Source organism: Chelon labrosus (assembly GCF_963514085.1).
Source record: "Chelon labrosus genome assembly, chromosome: 22".
Lineage (NCBI taxonomy): Eukaryota > Metazoa > Chordata > Actinopteri > Mugiliformes > Mugilidae > Chelon > Chelon labrosus.
In genome coordinates this window covers 10,923,204-10,949,686 of record NC_140355.1, presented here as the reverse complement: position 1 = coordinate 10,949,686, position 26,483 = coordinate 10,923,204, and the positions used below count along the sequence as shown (strand labels likewise).

The following is a 26,483-nucleotide window of genomic DNA, read 5'->3' as shown; positions in this document are numbered from 1 at the left end:
AGAAACGTAGCCTTACTATTAGGGCCAAATTTCTTTTTAAAAATGCGACATTATGGTTCTGTGAAATGTGACTTATTAAACATTTATTAGCCATAGCTATATCAGTGAACTGTGGAGGGGTGTTTCAGGGTGCAACAGCTGACTCTCATGCAGACTCCGTGTCCCCCTTTCTTGCTACACATCGCGCATACAATAAGTCTGTGACCAGAAATGTATTATGCTATAAAGCCTATACCGAACAAAGCGCAAAGACTATTTTCTCACCCAACAAGGGGACTTCCTCCTTCAGCTTGTGTATATTTAAAGATTATAACATGTTTGCAGCTCAATCTGTGATTAAGCACAGATTTAAGTGTACAATACGAACCAGGCAGTCAGTGTGAATCATGGCTCTTCTATAGTAAACAGCAGATCACTGAGGACAAATCTGAGCTACTGTTATTTAGGCCTATGTGGTGAATGTGTATTCAAAATACAACTGATATCCTAAACAAAGTCTATAATCGTGTGCAAGATAAAGCTGTATCCAACTAATAGGGTTAAAGTCTTGACAGTTTTGTTGACCATATGCTCTCTGCAGTGAGTGCTATAACTGCAATAAATTTAAAATAACTGGGTAATATTTCACCTCAAAGACATCTGAAGGCTTCAAAAGGCTACATCAAGTAATGCAACGTTAATGATTTTTGTAATTAAAGCGTAACATTCAACAGCCTTTCCAAAATATGTATTCAGGTTTAGGGTGGTGAAGAACAAATAGATTAGACAATGATAAGCACAAACATGCTTTTTCTTCCGCTGCTCCACTTCTCTGAACTGGGCTGCAAAGAAAAAAAAAAAAAAAAAAAAAAAAAAGAAACCAAAGCACGCGGGAACTGCGTGTGTTTGTATGTGAGTGAACTTCCTCCCGACAGGCGCACTTGTCGAAGCGCATCCTCCGCCGCTCTGCCTCTCGCTCTGTTCCTTTAAAACCAGACAGCCCACGCCTCGAAAAGCGGCTTGTTCCGGCTTGCCCCTTTACATCTTTTTATCCTTGCTCACTACATTAAAATAGTTCCCCTCGCGTCGCTCCTCCGACAGTTACGCACCGGCGCCCCAAGCTGAACCGCTGAACGCCGTCATCGAAATCTCGGCCGGAGGATGCGGGATGCGTAGCCGTGCGGCGGCTCTCTGCCTGCGCAGCCCGCTGAGGCGCAGTACAGGCACCATCACCGGCGGAGCGATACCGCCATCTCCTCTCAGCCTCGGTTTATCAAGCCGAGGGTGTGTGGCACACTGTACCTGAGCGAACGTGTCTGTCACGTACTGTTGGAAGGAGGAGGGGGTAGAGGATCAAAACTGGACCAAGCCACCTGTCTCTTAATGCCCTGAAATGCAGCCCCGTATCACCCCCGCGTCAAGAATCATCAACCTGCTGCTGTTGTTTTGCAACTGATGAAGATTTTTTTATTATTATTATTTCGATGCGTTGTGGATGATGTTTATCCTGCTGCTCTGGTGTAGTGCGTGAGGTAAGTGACTTACCCAGAGGTGCGCGCTACTTTCTCCTGCTGCTCGGCTTGAGATTTACCTTTAATTCTTCTAACATTTTATAGCTATTTGCTTTACCCTTTAGTGGAAAGTGAAAGACCACATAAAAGCGTCATATCTCACAAATGATATCATTGCACCCGGAGCCATTCGGCTACCAGCTCGCCATCAATTTCTGCAACTGGTGCTGACTTGAATATTATAGGGAGGCAGGTTGCGCTCGAAATCAAGTCAGCTGAGATTGAAAACCACGGCTGGCTTGAAAGAGTTAAGGCACTCGCAGTGTTCCGTAAAGCAACATGAAACTGTAGATGCTGATGTAATGGTGGGGACCTGCTCGTGTTTGCTCTCCGTCGCGGAGACTGGAATGTGACATTTACGCAGCAACATCGCCGTTGCTCGCAGAGCGACTCCTGAGCCACAGCAGACCAGTTCCCAAGTTCAGGTGCTGCATGTCACCTCGAAATGCAGCACTGTCATCATAAAGTTGCAGCAGCCAGCCAGCCACCATGTTGGAGGTTCACTCTGTGACCTGCTGATCTGCAGCAGCCGGCAACCCGATCTTCTAACGTTATTATCCAAGGGGGCAACAAACTAATGGAAGATTGCGTAACAGTTATTCCACTCCTGTTGCTGCGTCTTGCAGGCGTGATAAAGCAGCAGGCCTGTGCTACAGTATGTGTGTGTTAAACAGCAGCTTGAGAGCTGTGTGGTTGCCCTGCCTCCCATCCAGACACTACCCCCACACACACTGTGATGACAGGCGTAATGAATAAATAATCACACAAACCCACATACCCCCACTGTATGCTCAAACAAAAAACAAGTGAGCAGACACAGTGAAACAACTGTAGTAATCCTGTTATAAATAATGGAACATTTTCCAAATATCACGGGGAAACTACTTCAGCAGCCTTGTGTAGCCTAGCGCTGCTGTGGAAAAAAAAAAAAAAAAACATTTCAAATGAATGTATAGTGTGTGTTTTCTGCACTGCATTAGTGTTTTGGCTTGTTTTGTTTGCTGTTCCTAGAGCGCTGTAAATTGGATTTTGTGCGCCTGTTGAGAGTCTTTCAAACGATTAACAGCCACCATCGTTTGTCAGTGTTAAAGTTTAACTTTCTCTTCATCATTTACCTGCTTGCTGGCATTGCTTTCCACTTCACAGCGGAGAGCCTTCACTTCCTAAACCGCTCAACGAGAACCTTTCTGTCCGCCCAGACGCGACCTGGATTGCGTTTTCAGACATGGGGGCTCAGAATCCGTTTACCTCGTTAGCTTGCCTGACTGTAAACTTAAAAAATGACGCATTATACATTAAAGTATTTCAGGTTTTTCTTTCTCAGTAGTGTGGTGGGCGTGAAGTTTCAGTCTTGCTGTGCTTTGCCCACCACGTCGTTACCCGGTTGATGTTTCGTGTTGTAGAGGGGATCTGCGTGGGACATGCTAGACACACTTAAAAAAAAAGGGCATTAGCACATTCGGCGTCTTTATATTAGTGTGCAAGCACTGTATGTGTTTCTCAAAATGAATCAAGTTTTTGTGAACTTTCTCGATTTCGTGATATCACGTGCGGTTACAGTACGTGCATATTATTGCATGCACACGCTACATGGAACGTTCTAATTCTGGGGACACTCACTGACAGTGAGAGGGGGCCGCAGTCATCATATTACTGTACATTCCTCTGCTTCAGGTTCAGCTCATGCTCTGTCACAACACTGTTCAGTGCTCACGAATCCTCTCATAATCTCTTCCTGTGAGCATTTGTGTATGTGCGCAAATGTAGCAGAAAGGTTTTTGGGGTCACAGAGTCACAAGTCCACGTGGTGACGCAGGTCTCTTAACGGTGCAGCTGGTTGGTGTTGAGCTTTTCTTTGAGGTTTCTCTGCCTTTATTTGAAAGTCAAGGTTAGTAGGAAACATGACATGAGAAAGAGGCGATGACGTGCGACTAAATCTATGAGCCAGTTGTTTACTGTTTGGCTTTAAAGTGCAAATGTTCTGGTTTTGACACGACGCAGACGCATTAATCACCTTTTAACACGCAGCATTGTACGGCTGTCCCTGATGTGTCTTCCTTCACATTGCAGGGGTAGAAGTAATTGTGCCACCTCGCTTGCACTAAAGCTAGAGTTTCACAGTGAAGTTCATGTCACAACACTGTCAGAAGCTACTGGCTGCAAGGATACCCAGCGTGAGCGTCAGACACACACGTTAGGCGCGAGGACCCCGACACATCCATCCATTGTCACTGCATGCCTACCCTTGGCTCTTGCTCCAGCCTGGATCATACTGGCATTGGCAGACGACAGCAGTCTGCTTAGTGAGTCCTTGTTTCTGTGAGAAAGCACCGAATGGCACAGGCGCGAAGCTAACAAGCTACTTGCTAGTGGTTGAAAATGGCTGCAAAAACTAGACACGTGCACAATACTGTAGCTTTAATGTATTTGCAGCCGAGTGAAGACATCAGACTTTACCTGACGCCTAAACTCAAACTAAGCCTAAGCCGAAGTCCGCATTTATTAGTGACCGTAAAAAAAGTCAGAGTGGGCCAAACGTCAGTCTGCTGTAAACACAATCTTACCTCTGAGTTCTGAATAACACCCTGTCAAAACAATCTTTTTCTGTCCCTCTCTCTCTCTCTCTCTTTCTCTCTGAGACATGCCAAAGGAAACTCCAGATGCCCTCCCCCACAGGGAGGGGGGCCAAGCGAGGACCCGCTGCTGTCCTGAGCCAGATGATAGCTCGCCAACTGTTGGCTGTAAAGACACTATGTACTCCTCATCCTCCGCTCAGTAGAGTGGGTGGCTCAGCAGGCCCCAGCAACAAGTAACCGCTCGGGCCTTCTTTTAACAATTTCAGCAGCCGTATTTGCGTGTTGCTCTTGAAATTGTTGCTCTCCGTGCGCCGCATCTTTCCCGATGCTGTTTAAAACGTCACATCCTTCTTTTTTTTTTTTTTTTATTTATTTAATTTTTTTCCTGCATGCGCGCACCGTAGGCGTGAACCAGGTCATGAGTTTCCTCGTAGAGGGGACCATGATGAGGAAGTTGTGGTCTGCTGTAACAATCCACACCCACTTCTCCCTGTCACAAGACCAGAGGCATTCATGACTGTGGGGGCTTTTTCTGTTACCGTGCATGTGACACACGATTGCCTTCACATATACATGAGTAGTGATCCATTCATGCAAGTGATGGAAGTCTTGTGTGCATCCTGATATTTTGTAGTCCCCTTGTGATGTGAACTACTCATGCATACTAATCTAATCAGTGGTGTGACAGTGGCAGTTTTTCAGGGTTCTTGGAGCCGGTCAGGCACACTCTGTAAAGTCAGGGTGCAGCAGTTGCTCACAACAGGAACAGGTGGCTGTCGACGTGACTACAGCCAGAGATTCGCGGTTAACAGTTGCCCCTGGAGTTTTCGCTAGTCCCTAATCTCTCTCTCTCTCTCTCTCTCTCTCTCTCTCTCTCACACACACACACACCCCCCCACACACACACACACCCACACGCACACACAAGGAGGGAGGGGACAGTTTTATCCACCTCGCGCGCCAAGGTAAAAACTCCCCCACCTTCTTCGTCTCCAAAACCCCCTCTGAACCATCACATGAGCGTTACCTCACTCTTCCTCGGATGAGGGTTCAGCAGTCTGTGGGCAACAAAAGCTGTAATTTATATTTGGGCTCCTCGCGGAAGGAAATATGACGCGTGAGGACAGAGGCGAGCTGTCCACGCGGCCGAGGAGCCAGCGCACTCAGGGCGAGGAGCGCGCAGTTCGGAAGGTGCGTAAAGCTGCACTCACACCTGGCACGCCGCCACTTACCTTATCTTATATTAGTGGATGTGAACGTGCAGTTGGCGTTGAGGTTTTGGGTCTGTTTGCCGTTTAAGGCGGAATAAATCACGTGCGTAATGCTCTTCCTCTTTCTGTTTCTATTCGACTGCCTGTGAGGTATGGATTTTTATTAAAAGTTTATTTTCAAGCTAAAAAAATGTTTAAAATAAGACTGCTTATTTTACAGACACCTTGTTAGCTAATGTTAGTTATTATTTTAACTCACTGGTGAATATTTCTTTGTGTGTAGTCCTCTTGTGCACATGTGGTCCATGCATATCTGCAGGCGTTCACACACCTCTTGCAGCGCATATTTGAAACCGGTTTTTGAAACTGAAGTGTCCTGTTGTTGAAAACCATATTTTCTGTGTTCGTGTTAACTCTACTGTATCTCCAAACGAAAATTTGAATAGTTTTTATTTTTTTCTTATGGCACCTGCTCTGTGAGGGCGCCAGCTGTTATTGTAGTGAGCAGTGGGAACAGATGTTGACAGACATTGAAAGCAACAGGTGCGCACGATCTGCACGCAGTGTCCAAAGCATTTTGCATAATGGAGTCAAAGAGACGTTGTTTTGAAGAAATTTGAAATAAAGTTTACCTTTCGGCTACAGGGATGATACATCAAATAGCACACAAAGGAGGTTATTTACACTGTGTTGTTAGATAAGGAGTGGCACACTTCCTGGTATGCCTTGCTGCCAAAAAAAAACGACTACAACAAGTGGAATACTTGTTCAAACAATCAAAGTAATGCAGGGATTAACACATCTTGCTATACTGTATCAGTGGCGTTCGTACTGGCACTACAGGGCCAATCAAATTAAATGAAAGTTGTTGGTTCTGGCAGTGGCGTTATCATTATCTCTCCAATTTACAAATTATATTGTCTCCTCAATAGCGCTGCCTGTCTTCAGTCATAAAAAAAAACAAGTACATAAAAGTTACCTAAAACGGTATCTACATCTTACCAAAATGCATTTATGAATTTATGTGCTGTGCTTTTCGGTGAGCTAACTACACAAATCTTCTCTCATTGGACGTTTATTTTTTTAATATATAGCACCTTATTCTGCTCAATATTTCTGGTGCTGATGTGTTTCTGTATGTGGCAGTCTGAAATCACAATTTGAAGAACAAACAATAAGCTAGTGGTCATGGTGTTAAAATCATGTTTTGCTTGTGTGCATTCTTCTAAGTTATAGGAAGGATAAATAATTTAAGTTCCTGCAGAGAAAAAGACTTGCTAAACATCCGGCAAAGGTGATTTTTGTTCCTTGCATCAATATCTAGCTTATACATCCATGTATTTGATCTAGTTCGTCTCAGTCTGCAGGGTGGTACTCAGGTCAGTAGAGCCTTAGAAACTCTCCACTTTGGGAACGCTTGACGCAAACAAAGAATTTGGCCGACAAGCTCTCAATGAAACAGGATACTGGTATCATTCAGCTCTATTTGTCTCAACCTGCGCTGCTGCCTGTGTTTGGCAGTTGTTGGCACAGTTGTCTGATTCACTCTTACAGTGTTACTGTGATTCAGCATGAGCTCAGCCCTGTTATGTTTGTAATAGCGCGAGTGAAATACGGACCTGGACTTGAAATGGGAGTTGCTGTTAAACATGATTTTTCTCTAGAATTTGGCAACCACCTCTTTTAACAGGAGGAGGCTCTTTTATTGCTTCCGTTAGGTCAAATAAATCCATGACTTCGGCGTCAACCGAGGCCGAAGACTCCCTCTGTACTTCGCTAAATACTCACTGCGCTTGATAGAGTTCAAAGGGTTGTGAGATAAACTCTGCTCCTTTATCTGCTTGATAACCTGCATATCACTTTCGTATCTAACATGGTTCTGCAAGAGTATTTGTGTGAAGTACATTTATGAATGTAGATCACAACCGATGATAGGTGATAGCAAAATTGCTACTGACCTTGTATAGCTTCGATCTCAAGGGACAAATGTGGACTGTATTAATTACCAGAATACACATGCGCAAAACACATATATATTTAAGGAAACTACTATAATTAGCTGTAAGCATCGGGACATGTTGCTGTGTATTGATTTCCAATATTTTAAACCACTGTAACTTCTCCTTTTGAGAAATATTTGTTATATTTACACAATAAGCAGCTAGTTATGAAGACCTAACAGTTATAACCTTTGACAATTACATCAATAAATGCTTTAAAAAAGCCATATATTATCTGCAATTGCGTTATATGTTAAATGTATAGTTGCTGCTCATGAATGTTGAATAGGTGCAGTTAAAGTAAAGTGTTACCTAAATAACTAATTCTTCATAATATCCTGTCCCTCATAGTCACCGTTGGCACTGGCGAGCAGGTGCTGTCGTCGAGGCCCGTTGACATGCATTCCCCCTGAGCTCGGCGGCGCCTCCCTCAGCGGCGTGGTGGCAGGATGCCAGTGCAGGCGGCCCAGTGGACAGAGTTCCTGTCCTGCCCCATCTGCTACAATGAGTTCGACAGCAGCGGCCACCAGCCCATCAGCCTGGGATGCTCCCACACGGTGTGCAAGACCTGCCTCCACAAACTCCACCGCAAGGCCTGCCCCTTTGATCAGACGCCGATCAGCACCGACATCGACCTGCTGCCGGTCAACTGCGCCCTGCTGCAGCTGGTCGGAGCTCAGGTGAGGGAGGGTCGGAGACGCGACGATGGTCGCGAGAGTTTTTTTTTTTTTTTTTTTTAAGAGAGAGAGACTTCAGCGTTTGTCCTCTTCATGTGTGTCTGTATCGTCCGTGTTAGGTGCCAGATGTTCAGCCGGTGAGCCTGAGCAGTGCAGCGGAGGTTGAGCACTATGAGATGTGCAGGGTGTGTGTAGAAGAGCTGGCTCTCTACCTAAAACCTATCAGCGGTGCCAAAGGTAAGCTATTTGTGTTCATCTGTGTTTGCAGCGAGATTTTGACGGCGCATTCGGACATTTGTTGAGGAGAATTAAGCTTTTCATATCCAACATGCGGGGGCTGCAGTTAAGCTTCCTGTGTAGCTTGGCATTCATGCTTCTCACACTTCTCATGGCACTGGAAGCTTCTGTTTTATGGTAATGCAGGAAAAATAAGAAAGATTACTCAAACTGACAAGGAGCTTTCAATTCGGGTTCTGTAATTTTTGACGAACAGCATCATATATCCGCCTTAAGTACATACAGCTGGTTGTGACAGACTCAGGCATGCTGTTGAGGGATGAAGTTCTTTCGTTTCATTGCTTTTTATCAGATATCGTTTCTGTTAGCGTTCAAGAGCTCAACTCCAAAAACGTCACTTCCTCCAGGTGTGGCGACCCTGAGCCCGAGCGTGCTCAGCCGGCCCATGCAGAGGAAGCTGGTGACCCTGGTGAACTGCCAGCTGGTGGAGGAGGAGGGGCGCGTGCGGGCGGTGCGGGCAGGCCGCTCTCTGGGGGAGCGCACGGTGACCGAGCTCATCCTGCAGCACCAGAACCCCCAGCAGCTCTCCGCCAACCTCTGGGCAGCGGTGAGGGCGCGCGGCTGCCAGTTTCTGGGGCCTGGTGAGTGTGCGAAAGCTACGGCAAACACATATCTGAACGGCGGCACGCTGTGAGCCAAGGGAATCTGCGTGACGCATTTGAATCGCAGTTGTTTTCACGCATTGGTCAATCTAGAATACTGATTTGCTTTCATTAGCACGCAAGCGTGTTGGATGTATAAGCAGTTAAATTCTGTCGGCCTGAGTTAGAATGTTTTAAGAAACTTTAAAACCCTTTGAGTTGACTGGACTCCTCGTGTCCAGAAGTAGCCTGTTTATATTGTCTCATCAAACTCACTGCCGCTGCTGGCACCCGGTGTCCTGTGATGATTACTCATAGGGCAGATTCTGACTGGGAACATGTTTCTCAGCATGATAACAGAATGAGTTCATTTAAAAGTCTGAGGACACCTGGTTCTAAGAGCCGCTCTGTGTAAGACATAGACCTGTGTGTTGTTTCGTCTTTATTTGGTCAGTTTAGAATATGAAATATGCTTTGTTTGACTGATTGTATTTTTCCTCAATAGTGTCTCTGATTCTCTCCCCACTCCCTCTCCACATACCTCCTCACCCTCTAACTCCTCCTCATCAGCTATGCAAGAAGATGCACTGAAGCTGGTTTTACTGGCTCTGGAGGACGGTTCAGCTCTGTCCAGGAAGGTGCTGGTCCTGTTCGTCGTCCAGAAGCTTGAGGCTCGGTTTCCCCAGGCCTCCAAAACCAGCATAGGCCACGTGGTGCAGCTGCTGTACAGGGCCTCCTGCTTCAAGGTACGACCAATAGATGTGAGCGAGCTGCGGTATCAAGTGCTCCGTTTCTGTTTATATGAAACAAACCACCTCTCTTTGAATTGAGTCTACTTCCAACGTCACAAAAGAACCTCCATGTGGTGCTGTCCCAAGAACCCAAGGCATAATAAATGACCTCATTAATGAAGGGTATTTAAATAGATCCTCATTTGCCACCACAGATTCCTTTACTGCTGAGATAGTGCTCCTTATAAATGCCTTTTTTTATATTGTCCGTTGTAAAGGTGCTTTACAAAACTGACCACAACTACATAAAAGCAAGGTTTTTCTTAAAAAGAAAAGCGCCTGATTGATCTTTGAAAGCCCTCGTTTTAACTGCGCATCCAGCTCCATCACTTATGTAATATCACGCCCCAAAATCTGACACAACTAATTTCCTGAAAGCCTATATCTGTCACAAGGATAAGGGCTTCTGTAGATATATTCTGTTCCCGTGTATTTCTGTGCATGTTATCTGATGACAGACATCGCTGGCAGGGCAGAAATGCCAGCTATCCGCTCGTGACGTAACGGCAGTCTATATTTGCCCCCGCTGCCCCGCCTTGCAGGACGGAGACAAACAGCTCAGAGATACAGAGACAGATATACGAACGCACAGGGGAGGAGGAAAAAAAAAAAAGACAAAACCCAACTAGGTTCTTTCAGAGGATGGACAGCAGCGATGAAATCTGATTTTGTAAACGATAAGGGGATTGTGTTGGTGTCTTGTGATGATTACTCATAGGGCAGATTCTGAGAAGGGGAAATTTCCTCTTGTGTGATCTGTATTTGAGTTTATAAGTCTGAAGACACCAAATTCAACCATCTGTTGAATTGACCTGGAAAATGCAAATATGACTCAAAATATGTATAGTTGGTTTGGCCCTGAAGTTATCTTTAAACTGTTTCAACAAAATGACCTATTTTTAAACTTTATCAATACATGATCTCATTGTGTGTTCAAAAATACAAACATAATGGCTAGTGAATCATGGCATAGATGAAAAAATTTTATGCCAGCAGAGACACCAGAATGAATTGATTGGCTAATGCTTTGGGTCTTCTGGTGTAGCCATCGGATATCTGGATAAAGATACACATATCCGGACACAGACTGCCCTGTTATGTGCAATAGTCATTGTTTACAGTCTGTCTAGTAACCTGAGACAAAGTTGGGAGACAATGTCTTTGACCAGACAGTTTGCACTCAGTTAACAGTTTATAAGCGACAGGTATTTGCTAAGCTAACACTACGCGCGTTAGCTTGCTTAGCGACAAGGTTTGAAAAGACGTTCTGCGTCTTTTGTTCTCACCACGGACTGTTTTCCTGCATTAAACCAATGCCTGCTCAGACACGATCGGTCAATACTACTTTGACTGCAAACCCGGATCCCTTACCAACAGGTTCTGCTTATTCACATGCAGATTTCAAGAAACTGTACAACATTGTTCTCTGTTGTTCTTACATTCTCTTCTCACTTTCCTGTCTTCTTTCTTATTCCCTCTCGCTACATGGTCCGTCCTCGCCACCAGGTGACTAAGCGTGACGAGGACTCATCCCTGATGCAGCTGAAGGAGGAGTTCCGCACATACGAGGCTCTGAGGAGGGAGCACGACGCTCAGATCGTCCACATCGCGATGGAGGCGGGCCTGCGCATCTCACCTGAGCAGTGGTCTTCTCTGTTGTATGGAGACCTGGTCCACAAGTCCCACATGCAGTCCATCATAGACAAGGTTCACTTCAATCTTCTGGAAAAAAGAAGCAAAGGATAAATACATCGATTTGTTTTTCTTTTCTTTTTTTTTTGACTCTCCTTTGGTTTATTTTAGTTGCAGTCTCCGGAGTCGTTTGCAAAGAGTGTTCAAGAGCTCACCATTGTTCTTCAGAGGACTGGAGATCCTGCTAACCTCACAAGCCTTAGACCACACCTCGAGCTACTTGCCAACATTGACCATAACCCAGGTACTTCATTTAACAGTATTCATCTGAGCAGATCTGCCACCTGTAGGAAGCATCTGCCACTAGCTTTTTCTTAAGCAAGGTGCAACTGAAACTTTCCAATCAGCCTCAGCTATACTCTGTTTATCTTGGCACGCCAACACACTAAGCTAAGATGGTGAACATGGAAAACATTAGCATCGAATTTCTCTAAACTCTTAATCTTGTTATTTTATCTTATTCTACCTTTGTTTTTTTTTTAAGTAATGGTAAAAGTGCACATGCCCCAATCCGAATAGTAAGTCATCTTGCTCAAATTCACAGAACGTCTAGGTTTGACCCTAAATGGGCTTTTTACAATGTCGTGCATTTTGAGATCATCTAACGATAAGAATCTGGACTAAACAGGCAGTTTGTTGTCGATCTGTGTGCAGATGCCCCCTCACCATCCTGGGAGGAGCTGGAAAGTGTGATGCTGGCTGTAAAGTTGGTGGTTCATGGGCTGGTGGAATTCATACAGAATTTCAGCAAGAAGAGCCACGAAACTCCACAGGTACACTGACGCGTCACGTAGGAAAAAATTAGACCTGATTTAATCAGATAACAGACAACGGTGCATGAGATGGGTTGGGCTGTTTACTTGTGAGAACTTGCCACCACGCTTCTGCAGCATGCTTTGTTCCTCCTGTCTGTGGCATCTAAGAAAGGTCATGAAACGCTCTCTAACCACTAATAGCATGGCAGTAATGGTTGTGTGCTCAGCTAAATGACCATGAATTATTTAACTGGTACAACAGCGTTAAAGCAACTGTTAACAATTGTCAGTTTATGCAGTGGGGACTGAACTCGGTCTCTAACTACACACTGTGTTGTTTCTGCTGGGGAAAACACACAAATAATGTGAGCAGTTAAATAGTTTAACTTTACAGTCAATGTGCGTTGTGTTTGTGTGTTCTGCAGCCTCAGGCCAACAGCAAGTACAAGACCAGCATGTGCCGAGATCTTCGTCAGCAGGGAGGCTGTCCCAGAGGAACTAACTGTACATTTGCACACACTCAAGATGAGCTGGAGAAGTAAGTGATCACTCACATTACCTCCTTTTTTTTTTTTTTTTTTACTGGATCCACGATTATTAATACCGATGTTCCTTTATTCCTCACATAGTTGATTTAAGATCATATCTTGTTAGATAGAAATCTGCCTGTACAGTCATTGGACTTATTTTCTGTTTTATAACTGCAAACTGGCACTCTTAACGCCATGACACCAAGCCAACGTTCGGCCGTTTGCCGGCTGTCGTTGAGCGTCCATGGCCTGTGTTTTGGCCGTGTGTGCTGCATCGTTGCCACTAATTGGGCCCCTGTCGGCGACTTTTCAGCCAATTCAGCATGTTGGATCAGCGGTTAAACGAGTCGGTTGAAGCGATCTCCCCGATTGGCTGTTCAGCTCAGAGAAAACAGTACACAAAAGGAGAAATGAAAGTGACCAAAGTTAAATAAAAAAAGGGCACACAGAAGGCTCTTTTAGTTTTATTTCCATCTAATCTCAATAACAAGATCACCTCAGATGAATAAACTGTAGATCAGCTGGACAGCATGATTGAGGAGAAGCCAGTTCTGTATGGGCGAGAGATGTGACGTTAACGAACGAAGCGAATTTATTGACCGTCACTTTATCAAGAACTTTGAGAACCGAGTTGCAGTTGCGACCCGTTTTTTTTTTTTTACAATTATTGTGCTACTCCATTGAGTGAATCGGAAAGCTGGCACAAGGGGAGGAGCGCAGCAGAGTTCAAGTGCTGTATTTATTTGATATGGAAATGTCACATGATATCATCCGAGTTTTCCACACTGCCTTCACGTGAGTGCCTCAGTACGCAGCGGCCTCAAGAAGGACAAGGGCACACTTCATTTGAAGTGAGAGGCTGGCGACTCAAAAAGACAAAGTCAGTCATCCTGACGCACTTTTGTGATGACGAAAAGGGTAAAGCAAAGTGTAATATTTGCCAGAATCAATAATTTAAGACTCAGATATGTCTAAGTTTGAATGATTCTGATCCAGATGTTACCCCATCATTCCTCACAGTGATTATTGCCCAGATAAAATGAGTTAACCCCAGGCCGGCTTCTTAAAAATAAATATAATATAGCATAATGTTAAATATATTATGTTATATATATAGTCTTTTGAATGGCTCTTTGAAAGGAACGGGTCCACAAGATCCGGCTCCCTTCAAAGAGCCGTAAATCCCACCTCAAGTATGACCCTTCGTAGCTCTTCCTTGTTTCGTAGCCTCTGCATCATATGCAGATAGTTCTTCACGTTTTCCCTTTTGAATGACATATACAGACTGCTGCCACCTGCTGGTATGAAAAGTAATTTATTTTCATATAAGTTCACGTAACTGCCTGCTTGGTGTTGGTTGTAGTTTGTGTTCATGCAGCTTTTTGTCTTCATTGCCGGTTGTTATTTGATGCTGGTTTGGAGAGTCTGTCCCTTGAACGTGAATAAAAGTATACAAGAACAAATAATCATCATCACTTTAAAAACTTATTCAAGCCCTAACCTGCATCTTCATCCACTTTGCACAGCTTTTTGGTAAGATTTAATTTATCGGTGTCCTTTGTTTGGTCTTCCTTCAGATTTAGACTGAAGAACAAGAAGAGCAGCAGCGTGGGTCGTGCCTTCCCTTTAGCCCCGGGCGTTATGAATAAAACCTTCACCATGGACGGCAGCATCGCTGCCGATATGTCTACAGGAGTGGGACAGGGGCTCAAAGGCGCAGGGGAGAACACGGCCTCTATGACAGAGGGAGTTCCCGGCCTGACTCACCCTCAGCTGATCTCCAGGGGGGCTGACATGATGGATGAAATGATGTCGCCGAACGGAACCGGTGGGGCTAATGGGTGCGGCAGGTTATCTGGCGCCAACAGAAGCTCGTCTGGTTCAACCGAACAGTAAGATTATTCCTCCGCCTGTTCACAGATGCTTCGTCGTCTGTTATTATGTGTTTAAGCATGTGATCAATCTTTTCAATATTACTTCCAGCAGAAGTAAACTGACCATGTGTTCATTTAATTTCTTTGTGTTGCCATTGCATTCAACAGGAAGCCCATCTCTCCTCCCAGAACTCCAGTGAGCCACTCCTCAGCGCCTTCTCCTTTGACCACAGTTGGGCGGGCTGATGGTGGTGCCCCCATACCCAAACATGGTCAGTTCATCCTGCGTGCACCGCATCCTTCTCAGGCGTCAGAGCTGTACTACCAGGAGCCTCATTCTGCATACGACACGGCCCACTATCCACCAACCTGTGAGTCAATTTAAAACAATAAAAAAGAAAAAAATTTGAACCAGAAATAACACTTTCTGGACACTTTACTGTTGTTGTTGTCAAGAGAAATTGCGAATGCTCTTCTCCTTTTCTTTTTCCCTCCCACTCTCCAGCAGGTTCCTACTACCCGTCAACTCTTCATCCTCCTCACAAACCTTGTATGGCTCGATTCCTCCGATCCTCCAACGTCCCCGAATCCTCTCTGCCACCTTCCATGGGCCCTCCGCCATCGTCTTACCCAAACGACCCTCAAACGCCACACCCACCTTCTTCCTCCTCGTCGGGTTACCCACCACACCCGCCCAGAGATCGGATGGGACCTCCTGCCTTCCACCCCCATCCGGGGCAGACTCAATACGGACCCTTGGCCCCTGCTCACGGTGTTTACGCTCCGCTCTATGACAGCAGGAGAGTTTGGAGGCCCCAGGTGAGTCTTCTCCTCTTTATTATGTGACTGTTAATAATTTGAAGCGTTCTGCAACTTTCTCCACAATGATGATGATACCTGTTGCAGCTGTACCACAGAGAGGATGCCAGGAGTAACTCACTGCCTCCAGAGGTGCTGCATTCCTCTGTCTACCAGCCTCCACTCAGGGAGAGGTTCAACTCTCTAGACAGCAACTACTGCTCTGGAGCGGAGCACCGTGCAGGGCTACACAGGGTGGGTGAAATAATACTCACCTCTGATTGGCTGGGGGGGGGGGGGGGGGGGGCATTTCTGTTAACAACGTACATCAGATGATATTTATACCACTGTGTCATCCAACCATCCATAAAATAAATATCTATTTTAATTATTCATAAGTGGGCATATGTAAGAAACATAACTGAGTTTGCACTGCAATAATTAAATGGCTGTCTCAATTAAGGGCGATATAAAACTAGTTTCTTTCATAAATGTAATTTTACATCTCTTGCATATCCAATGATACCATCTATATTTATTTGTTGTGGTCTGCCTTGGACTGAGGAAATGTAATGATGCATTCTTCACAGCAACAAATTTCCTTCCTCTGTTTCTCTTTTTCCACCCACACATCATCTCACCTCTACCTTCCCTGCCAGTCACAGAGCTGCAGAACGTGGCTTCAGCCTCCACTGTAGTCCTCCCACTTCTCACCCAGATATGTCTCTGGCTCTCCCACTCACTTCTCTCCATCTCGCGTCGTCACATGGCATTACCAGCAGCACTGCTGCAGCGCCACAGCGCATTTTATTCACCGTGCTGTGTGGGGCGACATGAGCTGTGATGGTCTGTTGTACATTTATGGAAATAACTGGTCAAATGTAAGGGGTCATTTGTAATGCACAGCAAGCCTAAAGAAAGATATTTATATGAACATGGAATCAGTGCTGCACAATACACAGATCAGGCATAATATTATGACCACTGACAGGGGAAGTGAATAACATAGACCATCTTGTTACAATTCAATGTACTGCTGGGATACTTTTGGACCTGGCATTTATGTGGATGTTACTTAGACATGTAGCACCCACCTAGACCAGACCAGGCACCCCGACCCCATAGCAATGACACTCCTTGATGGCAGCAGCCATCCCCAGCAGGATGCAGCCTGACGCAGGCACACGCAATACTCCTCCATCTGTATATACAGCATATTATACAGTATATGACCAAACAGAATAAGCGCTTACATTATGAGGCAAGTTAATGCTAAACGCCACTTTCTAATTCACTCTTAACAAAACGTGCAGGGTTTGCTAGTTGCTTCTCTGCTCCCATGTATAGACCTATACAACTAAAATACAACGAGGTAAACATTTGAAAACCCAATCTTTGCCCTTAGGTTTGTGGATTTTTCTTTACGCCATCTTGTTTTTTTTGTTTTTTTATTCCTGTACTGCCTACACACCTAATGGCACCATTACTAAACAGTTAAAAAATAACTTGAAATTTTATTATTTTTACAATGTTGGGAATCTGTTCTAGCTTCCCTTTCTTATGTTTCCTCTCTTGTCTCGTCTCCCTCTTCAGGACTATGGACGTGTTCCTCTGGGCTACGAGGATCTGTTCAGGAGGAAGCAGGAACAGTGGGCACACCACCACCACCATCACAACGCCAACAGGCCCTCCCAGTCTTCCCCCATCTTCACCATCGATTTTGGAACTGAGGTAGAAAGCAAATAAAAGAGACAGCACACACGCCGAGCCATGTTCGGGCATTCGCAGGCATGAGAATTAGAATTGCTCTGCTGCCGTGACCAGTTTATTAATGCTGTCTCTGCAGCCGGCTGAAACTAGCAGTAGTAATTTGCTTACTGGTTTTAAAACATGTTGTATTTAATTCCTATCCCAAAAGCTCATACTTCAGCGCTGTCCAATGCTATTTAAGTGGGAGATAGTTGCTTAGCAACTGTGGAGGAAGATATCATAGCAATGCACAATTGTGGTGTGTGGGTGTGTTTGTGTGAGAGAGAGGGAGAGTGAGAGTGAAAGAAAGGGAGCATAAGAGAAAGCGAGAGCAGAGACTTTACCAAACTCAGTGACTCAGTCATTCAGCCGAGTAAAGCTTTGTTTATATGCGCGCCAGGTATGTTTGTGAGCACATCTACTGTTAAATGGAGAGCCTATTAAATGTGTTTGTTTGCTAGTCTCAGTTTAATTCTTTCCTCTGCACAAGTGAGATAAGTAAACAAGACCATGGACAATAGGGCTATTTCTATGTAGCTTCCAGTGCTTGACACAGAGATTGAAGTGTCCACATGTTAAGCCATGGCAGTCGGTGCATAAATTCAAATTAGTGAGAAACGCAGACATGCAGCCGTACACACTCTTCACTTTAGAATCTGCATTTACCTGAAGCTGGGCTCAGGCTGCAGGAGTTTTAAAATCTTAACCCAAAATCAGGTTGCATTGCACACTTAGGGAGTGTCTCAGCCCAACCTGCATGGCTGCATCTGCCAATACCAAGAAATAACCACTGAGCCAGACATCTGTTATTTTACAGTTGACTATTACACTTAGCAGCGAATTTTGTTTCTTCATAGCAAATTCCCGACTTGAGGTCAGTGGATCAAAAAAAAATCATAGTCATTATCCCCTGGTTACCTTTAAAAGAAAAAAAAAAAAGAATTTAAAAATCCACAAATTTAAAAATCCACAAATCCTTCTAATCTCTGTGACCTTTTGAGAACATCAATTTGCGCAAAAAGTAATACGTTTTCCCATTTTCAAATGTCTCTCTCTTTCAGCATGTGGAAAGCAGTGGAGGTCAGTGTGTGGGGTGCAGGTTTCGAGGCGAGGAAAGTTTAACGCACTACTCTCCGTGGTCCTGTGGTACCATCGGCCCCTGCCTGAGCCCCTTCGAGCCTGAAACACGCACACACAGCTCGGCTCACTCCTGCTCTGAGCACTCGGTGAGCCTCTTCACACGGACACACACAAGGAGGCGCTAACACTCAAACATACACGCGGATAAGCTATCTCTGTTACACCTTTGGCTGTGTGTAGATGTGTGATGTCTTTCTGCTCATGCAGGAGCTGGACAATAGCGAAGGTGGTGGTGTTAGTGGTGGTGGTGGTGTCGGGAAGCGATGGCTGCATTCATTGGATCACTACCGACGCTTGAAAGATGAGGACCCGATCATTCCCTTTAGCGAGGGGCCCATTATCTCCAAGTGGGGTGCCATTTCCAGGGCGTCTCGCACAGGCTACCACACCACTGACCCTGTTCAAGCCACAGCCTGCCAGGGCAGCGCCAGCACCACACCCATCAACTTTAAAGGTAAGGGAGGGATGAAAGAGTAACTAAGTAAAATAACATGAAGTTCACGGACAAAGACCATGCCTTAATTGATGCGATGAAGTTTGTTGGTAGACAGGGCGTGAGGTAAATGGATGGAGGGATAAGAAGGGTCAAGGGGATGCAATGAAAAGGGTCAAAGGTGATGGATGAGATTGATCGAAGGGGATGAATGAGATGGGGCGAGTGGGGTGGGATGAAAAAGGTCGGGGGGATGGGATGAAAAGAGTCGAGGGGATTGGATGAAAAGGGTTGGAGGGAATGGATTGAAAAGTGTCGAGGGGATGGAATGACAAGAGTTGGGGGGATTTGATGAAAAGGGTTGAGGGGATGGGATGAAAACAGTTAAGGGGATGGGATGAAAACAGTTGAGGGGACGGAATAAGAAGGGTTGAAGGAAAGACATGAAGGAGGCGGAGTGTATAGGTGGATGCTGATAAAGGAATTCAGGGAGTGAGACTCAGGGCGGGGGCACATCTCAGGAAGTTTTGGACCCTTGTCACCCTGATTCCTGTAATGAAAGATGGAAGAGGAACAAAAGAAAAGAGGGATGGGGCATGTAGATGTTGACAACTGAGAAAAACAGAGAGAGAGAGATGGTTAAGGCACACTTTTATACATATGTAAGCATTGAAAATAGAATGATATGGGGCGTGGTCTTGTTCCTGATCTTAAGTTATAATAACTTAATTAAAGGAAGGATGGAACAAGGCTGGTACATGGAGAGAGTGAAAAAACAAAGATGTGGCATAAAATAAGTGGTAAAATAAGTTTGTTTTTTCCTTTTTATATGATGAGACTTTGGAATGACCTGCCTGAGGAGATCACGTCAGTACTATCTCTTAAATCCCTCAAATGTACAGTCTATCTCTAAGTGTTGGCCTCTGGCACGTTCGTTGTCTTTGACTTTGAACACAATGATAGTGTCACTTTCATCTGTAAATCCTTTATATGTCCTTTATCTGTGTAAACTCTGTTTGATATAGCAATGAGTAAAATGTGTGTAGATTTTTTTTTTATTTATATCATTAATATTATTCTAGCTTTGATTTGTTTTCCTCCATTTTCTTTGTTCTCTTACAGATTACAACCCCCACTTGGATCACGGTGACTACAGGTGGAGCTCCAGAGGATCAGACTCTTCCAGCCACTCCAGTTTCCTGGAGAGGTACAGCATTCTCATCTAGATTCAGTATTTAAAAAAATAATAAATAAAAAGCTGTTATGCAGCTGTAATTTCCTGTAGGATGCTGACCATCAGTATAATGTATAAAAAACAGTATAAAAACATATCTGCCAAAACTCCCCTTGGTCTTTTTCAATATCTTTAACTTCTCAAATCCATTATACAATTTGAAAACATAGATGTAGACACAAGATATGTTTTGTGTAAATGTAGATAAATGTGCCTGATATAAATAATTATATACAAAAATATAGATATTAGTTTATGAAGAACATGTATAAACTATACTGCATAGAATACATTCATTGTCATCTTTCTACAGATGTCACATATTCAGTTTGAAAAATGGCACACTGCTCTTTAAAAAATTGGATAAAAATGGTTTTCTGCATTGTTGCCCACTTTAGTGAGCAACTTTGTGCATCAGAGCTGCACGGCCGCCGCACTTCATTAAGCAGCGGAGAGAAGATTGTGTCTGAGCTGCACGCACGTCAGACAGCCTTTGGCCAGGATCGGGACCGGGCCGAGAGCGAACCGGACCCGAGCCGAGACATCGAGCTTGAACTCCGCGCTCTGGACATGGAGGATTCAGACCACCAGGATGTCAAGTCTCAGGTTGGTGTGAATGTCTACAGACCAGACCGGACTGATGGATCATGAACTGTAAATGGAAAATCTCTTAATCAACCTGTTGTTGTTGCCTTTGCCTCGCAGGAGTCTTTAGATCTGGCCACCCCACAGTCTCAGGATGCCTCCCACCTCCTCCCACCTCCCTGCTCATCTCCCCTCCTCTCGTCCCCCGTGGAGGAGCACCCCCAAACCGACAGTCTTTCCGCAGAAAAGATGGATGCTCACCTGTTGAAAAAGATGGCCTTCAGGTGAATTACCATGATAACCGCCGAGGTTCGTGAGGAGCAAATGGTCTTCGTGCTTCCTTCATATATTCTTTTCTTCCTTCCCTCCTTTCTTCCATCCTTCTTCTCTTTCTGTTTGCCAGGAGGTCTCTGTCTCCGGGAGGGCTGGTCTCAGGCGGCCTGGGCATCGGGAAGCTGGTGCTGCGGACTGGACCTCCTCGACCGGGCAATTCTTCCACTCGGGCTTGTCCTGAAACACCTAGCACAGAGATGCTGATCAATGGAAGCTAAGGGGCCACAAAATCAGACACTGACAGCTGCACCATGCCCGAGCTGAGTCACTTGCCCACAACCACGTCACGGTCAAAGGGAATACCGTTTAGGGCATACCATTTACTTCCAGCCTTTATATACAGTATGTCAATCATATGCCTAAATAAAACTCGGCAGTTATAGGTCCGTGCCACGCCACACTGCAAGGGGCAAGAGAAAACACACTGTAAGTCGTGATTTCACCAGTGCATAGCTCTGCAGAGAATTTAGTGCTATAACTGTCGACGGCTTGTAAGGCCAACTTTCTCTTAGAGTAGATAACCGAACTTGTTTGCAGTTTCTTGGTCACAATCACGTGGAGGATTGGAGAGTTCCCAGTGTCTTCACAATCTCAACGGTCACTTAAAATGGATTAGATTTGTTGCCTGGGTATCGACAGCCTATTGGTAACAAGACAATATGCAGATTTTCTTCTGTTATGTCATTTTATTGCAGTTAACTTCAGGATTTCTTTCTCTTAATACTTTTGTTTACTTTTAATCTTTGTTTTTCACCCGTACGTAGCCTCCATTGACAGCCGGAGCTGAGACCCTTTATTTCCCAGTAATTATTTTAGGCACCTGAGAAACTAAACAAGAGTCACATGCAACAGTAAATTGTCTATTTATTTATTTCTACCCCACACATATGTTATTCGGTAGTTTACTGTGTCTGACTGCTTTCTGGCCTGTGCCTTGTTTCCCTTTAAAGCAAACACTGATTTGTTATGAAGGACCACGTATTTAAACGTACATAAACAACACAGTGGGATTTATACCGTCTTTACACTTTAGGGTACATATATCTCTGAGTAGACTTACGTGGAGATGACTTTATAGCCCTCATTGACATTTCATTTTTCCAAGTATTCCCTGAAAGATCAAGAGAGAGACGTTACTGAGAATGCTGAGACCAAATAAGGGTAGGGTCCTCCATCCCTCTGAGAAAATGAAAGAACTGTAGAGGTCTTTAATGCGCTCACAAGTGAAGCAAACCTCTGTTTCATTGAGTCATATGATCTTTTAAACGTTGACCTCTGATGCGCATTGACTCTCATGGGATCTCAGAACACAGTCACACAGTCATAAACTGAATTTGTAAGTGATAATTGATCACTGGAGGTCAATAATCTACGATAACCTCTAACGGCCATTATTCTGCATGCGTAAAGAACTTAGAGCTTTTTCATGGAGCAGAATTTAGTCGATTTAGTAGCAGAAGAACTCCTAATTAATCTTAAAAATCTATTTTCTCATCTTTGTGGGCCTGTAGAGGTACATAAAAGTAATCCTGCTGATCGTAAGCTGCAAACCGTCTCACAGTACAGTGTGCACAAATACTGTCACTCACACACAAACCTGCAATACAGTGGCCTTTCTGGCTGTGTTGTATAAAACAGACCATCGACCTCTGCAATCACCTTTTTTTTTCTTTTCTCTGAGATAGACTTTGAACTCATTTCACTTACTGAACACTGGAAATCACATCTTTGTGGTCCCGTGCTTTCCGGTCCCGTCACATTTATGCGCCACTGTATGTGAACAATATTCCCGGGCTGTGCGTAATGCTTAAAGGTGAAGCCTACAAAAGAGAGGGACGCCGCTTCATGTGTTTGTTCATGCTGCGCCTTTGTTTAACTTTTTTAAAAAGTTTTGTTCTGTTTTATTTTAAGCACTGCTAACTTCTGTGAAGTTGTCTGTGGGGGTATTTTGTATCGGGATCTTTGTTGCTCTTGTTTGTTAGATTTCACATCACATCCGTAGACAGAACCGACGCTGTTGTCTATGTGTGCCTGTGCTGGCTGAGTTTCAGATGTGCTGTGATCCCGCCAAAGTCTGCTTCACTGTAGTTTTGTTCAGTGTGGGTGGTTTTCATACAGCCCTGCCGTGCCTCACTCCTTTAGATAAACATGGCTTTAATAAGTAGGATGAGAACATGAGCCCATCTAAGGCTTCGCTCAGACCCCAGGCAAATTCAGATTTGTTTCCCAAATCCGACCTTTTAGGATGAACTGATCAGATCCAGATATGGCCGACTTATCTGCGTGGGTTGCTGAGGTACCTACCTGCTTTTACTGAATATTCCCCTCAAAGTACCATCAGACAGTTTACATCAGCACCTCGCCAGAGACATTTATTCTCCATGTTGTCTTCAGTGTGGATTCTACTTTACTTTCTGCCACTCTAGATTTGAAGTTCCTGTTGTGTATCACATTGTAAGTTAAACAAACTTGCAGAATTGCCTTTTAAATCACCTCCGAATCTGGTTTCAGTTAAGTTTCAAAATAAATCTAGATATGGTCAAGACTGATCTTGGCTAGCAGTCTGAACAAGGCCTTAGATAAACAGGATATGAAGTCATGACGACTCCTAAATGGGTTTACACCTAATTGTATGTAACAATGAGAAGAGGAGGGATAATTAATATGTGAGTCTTTCATCAATTCCCTCTCATCTCAGCTGCTGAGACGAAAACATTAGTGTCTTTCCTCTCAGATTAAACATTAAATTCTATTTTATAGGATGCTGCATCAAGTTTCAAATGAAAACGTTTTTTGTTTTTTTTTTCTTTTTAACCAAAATGAAACTGGCTCTGTGACCATTTTCTCTCCTCCACCAAACTGCTCAGAGAAAGCAGGCAGAGGCATGAAAGAACTGGACTGGACAATTCATCGTGACTCGATGTGGTAATGCTCTTTCGAGAAATGTTTTGTAGGGTTCATTTTTGACAACTGAAAGGCAAGGGGCCGACGCGGGGATTTCCTAAAGCTGCTCCCGGTTGCTAAATTAGCTCAGCTACCTACTGTCACTCTGCATCTGTTTACAACTTCACCTTCGAAGTCGTGTGACGTTAAGTGCCGTGTTGTGTACAGTACAATCAAACCCCTTTTCCCACAGCGTTTCGTATTCGTCACATGCAAACCATGTGAGGAATACTAATACTTCTCTTGTAGTTCTGCTTTGCTCCATTAGAGGAGGCTAGATCCTTGTCTGTGTGAATTGCTCAGGGAAGACTTAATTTGCTCAGCTGCTGCTTCGGCTTTTTCTGTACTCATCACTTTGAATGATCAGTGAAAGTATTAACATGGATTTCCCTCGGAGATAACCGCCCCTCTCTCCCAGATGTGTAAATGGATTAAAGTGTTAAACACACTGATTATATTATTTGCCAATGTTTACTTTGCAAGTGTTTTCTTTTGCCTCTCAGTATCAGTATTGTCTCTGCCATTTGTGTGCTCATGAGAAAGGGCTGGGCACTACTGTGTGTAAAAAAAAACAAACAACAAAAAAACAGTATTGTGAGTATTGATCTAATGTCAAAGTGATACTGCTGTAGTGGCTAATTGCACTGCACTAGTTCCCACCCCCCCATCACTGCCAATGGGTGCCGGAGTACGCCCCTCAACCACTTTCCTTCACCCCCACCACCTTTGTCCTCCCTGCATCCCGCGTCATGCATGCAATATAGTTCCCTCTTGTGATGGCGGAGGAGTAATGACGATTCTGTAGTTGTGATACAACACACCCAGCGCTGTAACAGTTCTGCACATGCCCACTGTGTGGCCACGTCAAGTGCTGAAGTCTGCTTGCAGCATTTTTATTGCTTGCTCATGAAAATGAATTATTGTTTAACAGAGCTTATATTGTCATTATTATTGTTAACCACATTTGGTTGTTGTCGTGGTATTTTTTTCCTTCTCGGTATCTTCTGCTTCTTCGTTTTGAATTTGAGAGTTTGCTGGAATTTTTTTATTAGACAAGGAAGTGTCTCAATATTCTATATTGTATGGAGAAAAAAAAAAAAGCCTGTTCGTTGATTGTGAAACATGATGAACTGATGTTTTCTGACTATTCATGTCTGTATTAGACATTTTATTTGCGAATCTATTGTTCGATTGAAATGTAAATGAACTATAATGAGATGGTACGCATCCGTCATTGTATACAGTCTGGCACCATCATTAGATGGACTTACAGTATAGACGCTCATTTATACGACCTGTGCTGATCAGATATATTTAAATGTTTAAATCATTGGGGCAGTTGTGTAATGTTTCAGAATGAGGAAAATACACTCCTTGAGAGACAGCATATTTAAAATGTCCCCAAGATGAATAATACTGTTACGTATTCCATTTATTTCCTTGGAAATATCACATTGTGAAAGGTTTCCCTTTTACTTACTGTACGGTAATGCAGGACTGGAGTTAAGTCTAACCTATGGTGATGATGATTTATGTGCTATTCATAATTGATAAAAACTGTTTGAGTTTTGTTTCACTGACTGACTGATTCTTCTGTGCATTTTCTAGCTTGTTTAACTGTTTGACACTGACCTACAGAGAGCTCGGCCGAGCAGCATACTGCTTCTGTGTTGCACTGAGAGATGGTAGTTAAGAAAAAGGAGGATTTCGGCACATGAAATTGCATGCTATAATAAACCAACAACAGTAGTGTCTATTTGTGATTCTTGTCGTGATTTGTAAATGTCTTCTTATGACATTACACAATCAAACTGACCCAATCTAAATAGGGATCTCCATGTTTTTTTCTTCTTCAAAACATACAGAGTAGAAGGACAGACTGTATCTCTCCACATAGTGTTGTTGCAGTGTAATCTTATTAGGCAAACAAAGACCGTAGCAACACTCAAGGGGGCGCCAGAAATCACTCTGAATGTATCCGGGTTGAGATGGAACAAGGAAGTCTTTCTTACTGTAAACTGTATATCTGAACTCTGTTAACACATGGGGACTTGGTTTATGTTAAAGTGGGAGAGGGTACATTATGCTCTATGTCACCTGAAACAACGAGCCCTGACAGGCTGGACAGGAAGGGCCAGCATGGCCACAACACAATGGGAACAGTGGGTGTGTTTCTCACGGCTGACTACTGCGGTTTGGTGGCCAATTGAAGGACATAGATGGGAGATTGATAGGAAAGAGAGATTCCGCCCATCATTTTGTAAAGATCTGTTGTAAACAAATGAGCGACATTCCCACCAATCTATTGTCGGATTGACAGTTTGAACTGCTGAAACAAAGGTTTTTTTTTTTCTGCATGTATTAGTTACATCTCAAGAAAATAAAAAAATTAAACAAAGTTAGGGTTAGGGTTAAAAAATTATTATATAATACGATCACGAATTTATCATGTAGGCAAGCTGAAGTATGCTTAGCCTTGGACAAAATTGTAGGTACAACGGAGTACTGTCTTAAAACTGTACAATCCCAGTTAACTGATGGAGTTTCAACGTCAAAACCATGCATTTGTAGACAAAACCAGTCAAAAACCTGCCTGGGTTTGATCTGGTAAACAAAGCAATAGAAAGGCCCTTGAATATCTGCACACCGTGACTATTAAATTGTACTTTATAACATTTCTAATACCATTCAGTGGTAAGTATTTGGACCCAACACGAAAAAGACTTGCATCTGA

The 26,483-nt window shown here is 44.0% G+C and overlaps 1 protein-coding gene across 4 annotated transcripts; it reads left to right on the top strand.

The window, feature by feature from the left end:
- Positions 1-1,049: 1,049 nt before the first annotated feature.
- On the top strand, positions 1,050-26,332 carry rc3h2 (ring finger and CCCH-type domains 2). 4 transcript variants are annotated; one of them, XM_084572569.1, is made up of 20 exons: positions 1,050-1,511; positions 7,689-8,017; positions 8,134-8,251; positions 8,659-8,892; positions 9,463-9,638; positions 11,190-11,390; positions 11,487-11,619; positions 12,030-12,148; positions 12,556-12,668; positions 14,238-14,552; positions 14,703-14,905; positions 15,043-15,353; positions 15,441-15,587; positions 16,926-17,063; positions 18,143-18,307; positions 18,429-18,675; positions 19,777-19,861; positions 20,287-20,494; positions 20,594-20,757; positions 20,877-26,332. In XM_084572569.1, exons 2-20 carry the CDS (start codon positions 7,787-7,789, stop codon positions 21,022-21,024), a joined length of 3,456 nt encoding a protein of 1,151 aa, XP_084428695.1. In that variant the 5' UTR covers positions 1,050-1,511; positions 7,689-7,786; the 3' UTR covers positions 21,025-26,332. The 4 variants fall into 4 exon arrangements, with proteins under 4 accessions (XP_084428695.1, XP_084428692.1, XP_084428694.1 ...); XM_084572566.1 differs by having other exon boundaries at positions 15,040-15,353; XM_084572568.1 differs by lacking the exon at positions 1,050-1,511 and adding an exon at positions 5,054-5,317 and having other exon boundaries at positions 15,040-15,353.
- The last annotated feature ends 151 nt before the right edge of the window (positions 26,333-26,483 follow it).

Coding starts and splice junctions, on each gene's coding strand:
- rc3h2 (XM_084572566.1), top strand. CDS start 7,787: ATGCCAGTGCAGGCGGCCCAGTGGACAGAGTTCCTGTCCTGCCCCATC. Junction 18,676..19,776: donor CACACCCATCAACTTTAAAG/GTAAGGGAGGGA, acceptor GTTCTCTTACAG/ATTACAACCCCCACTTGGAT. Junction 20,495..20,593: donor ACCAGGATGTCAAGTCTCAG/GTTGGTGTGAAT, acceptor TTTGCCTCGCAG/GAGTCTTTAGATCTGGCCAC.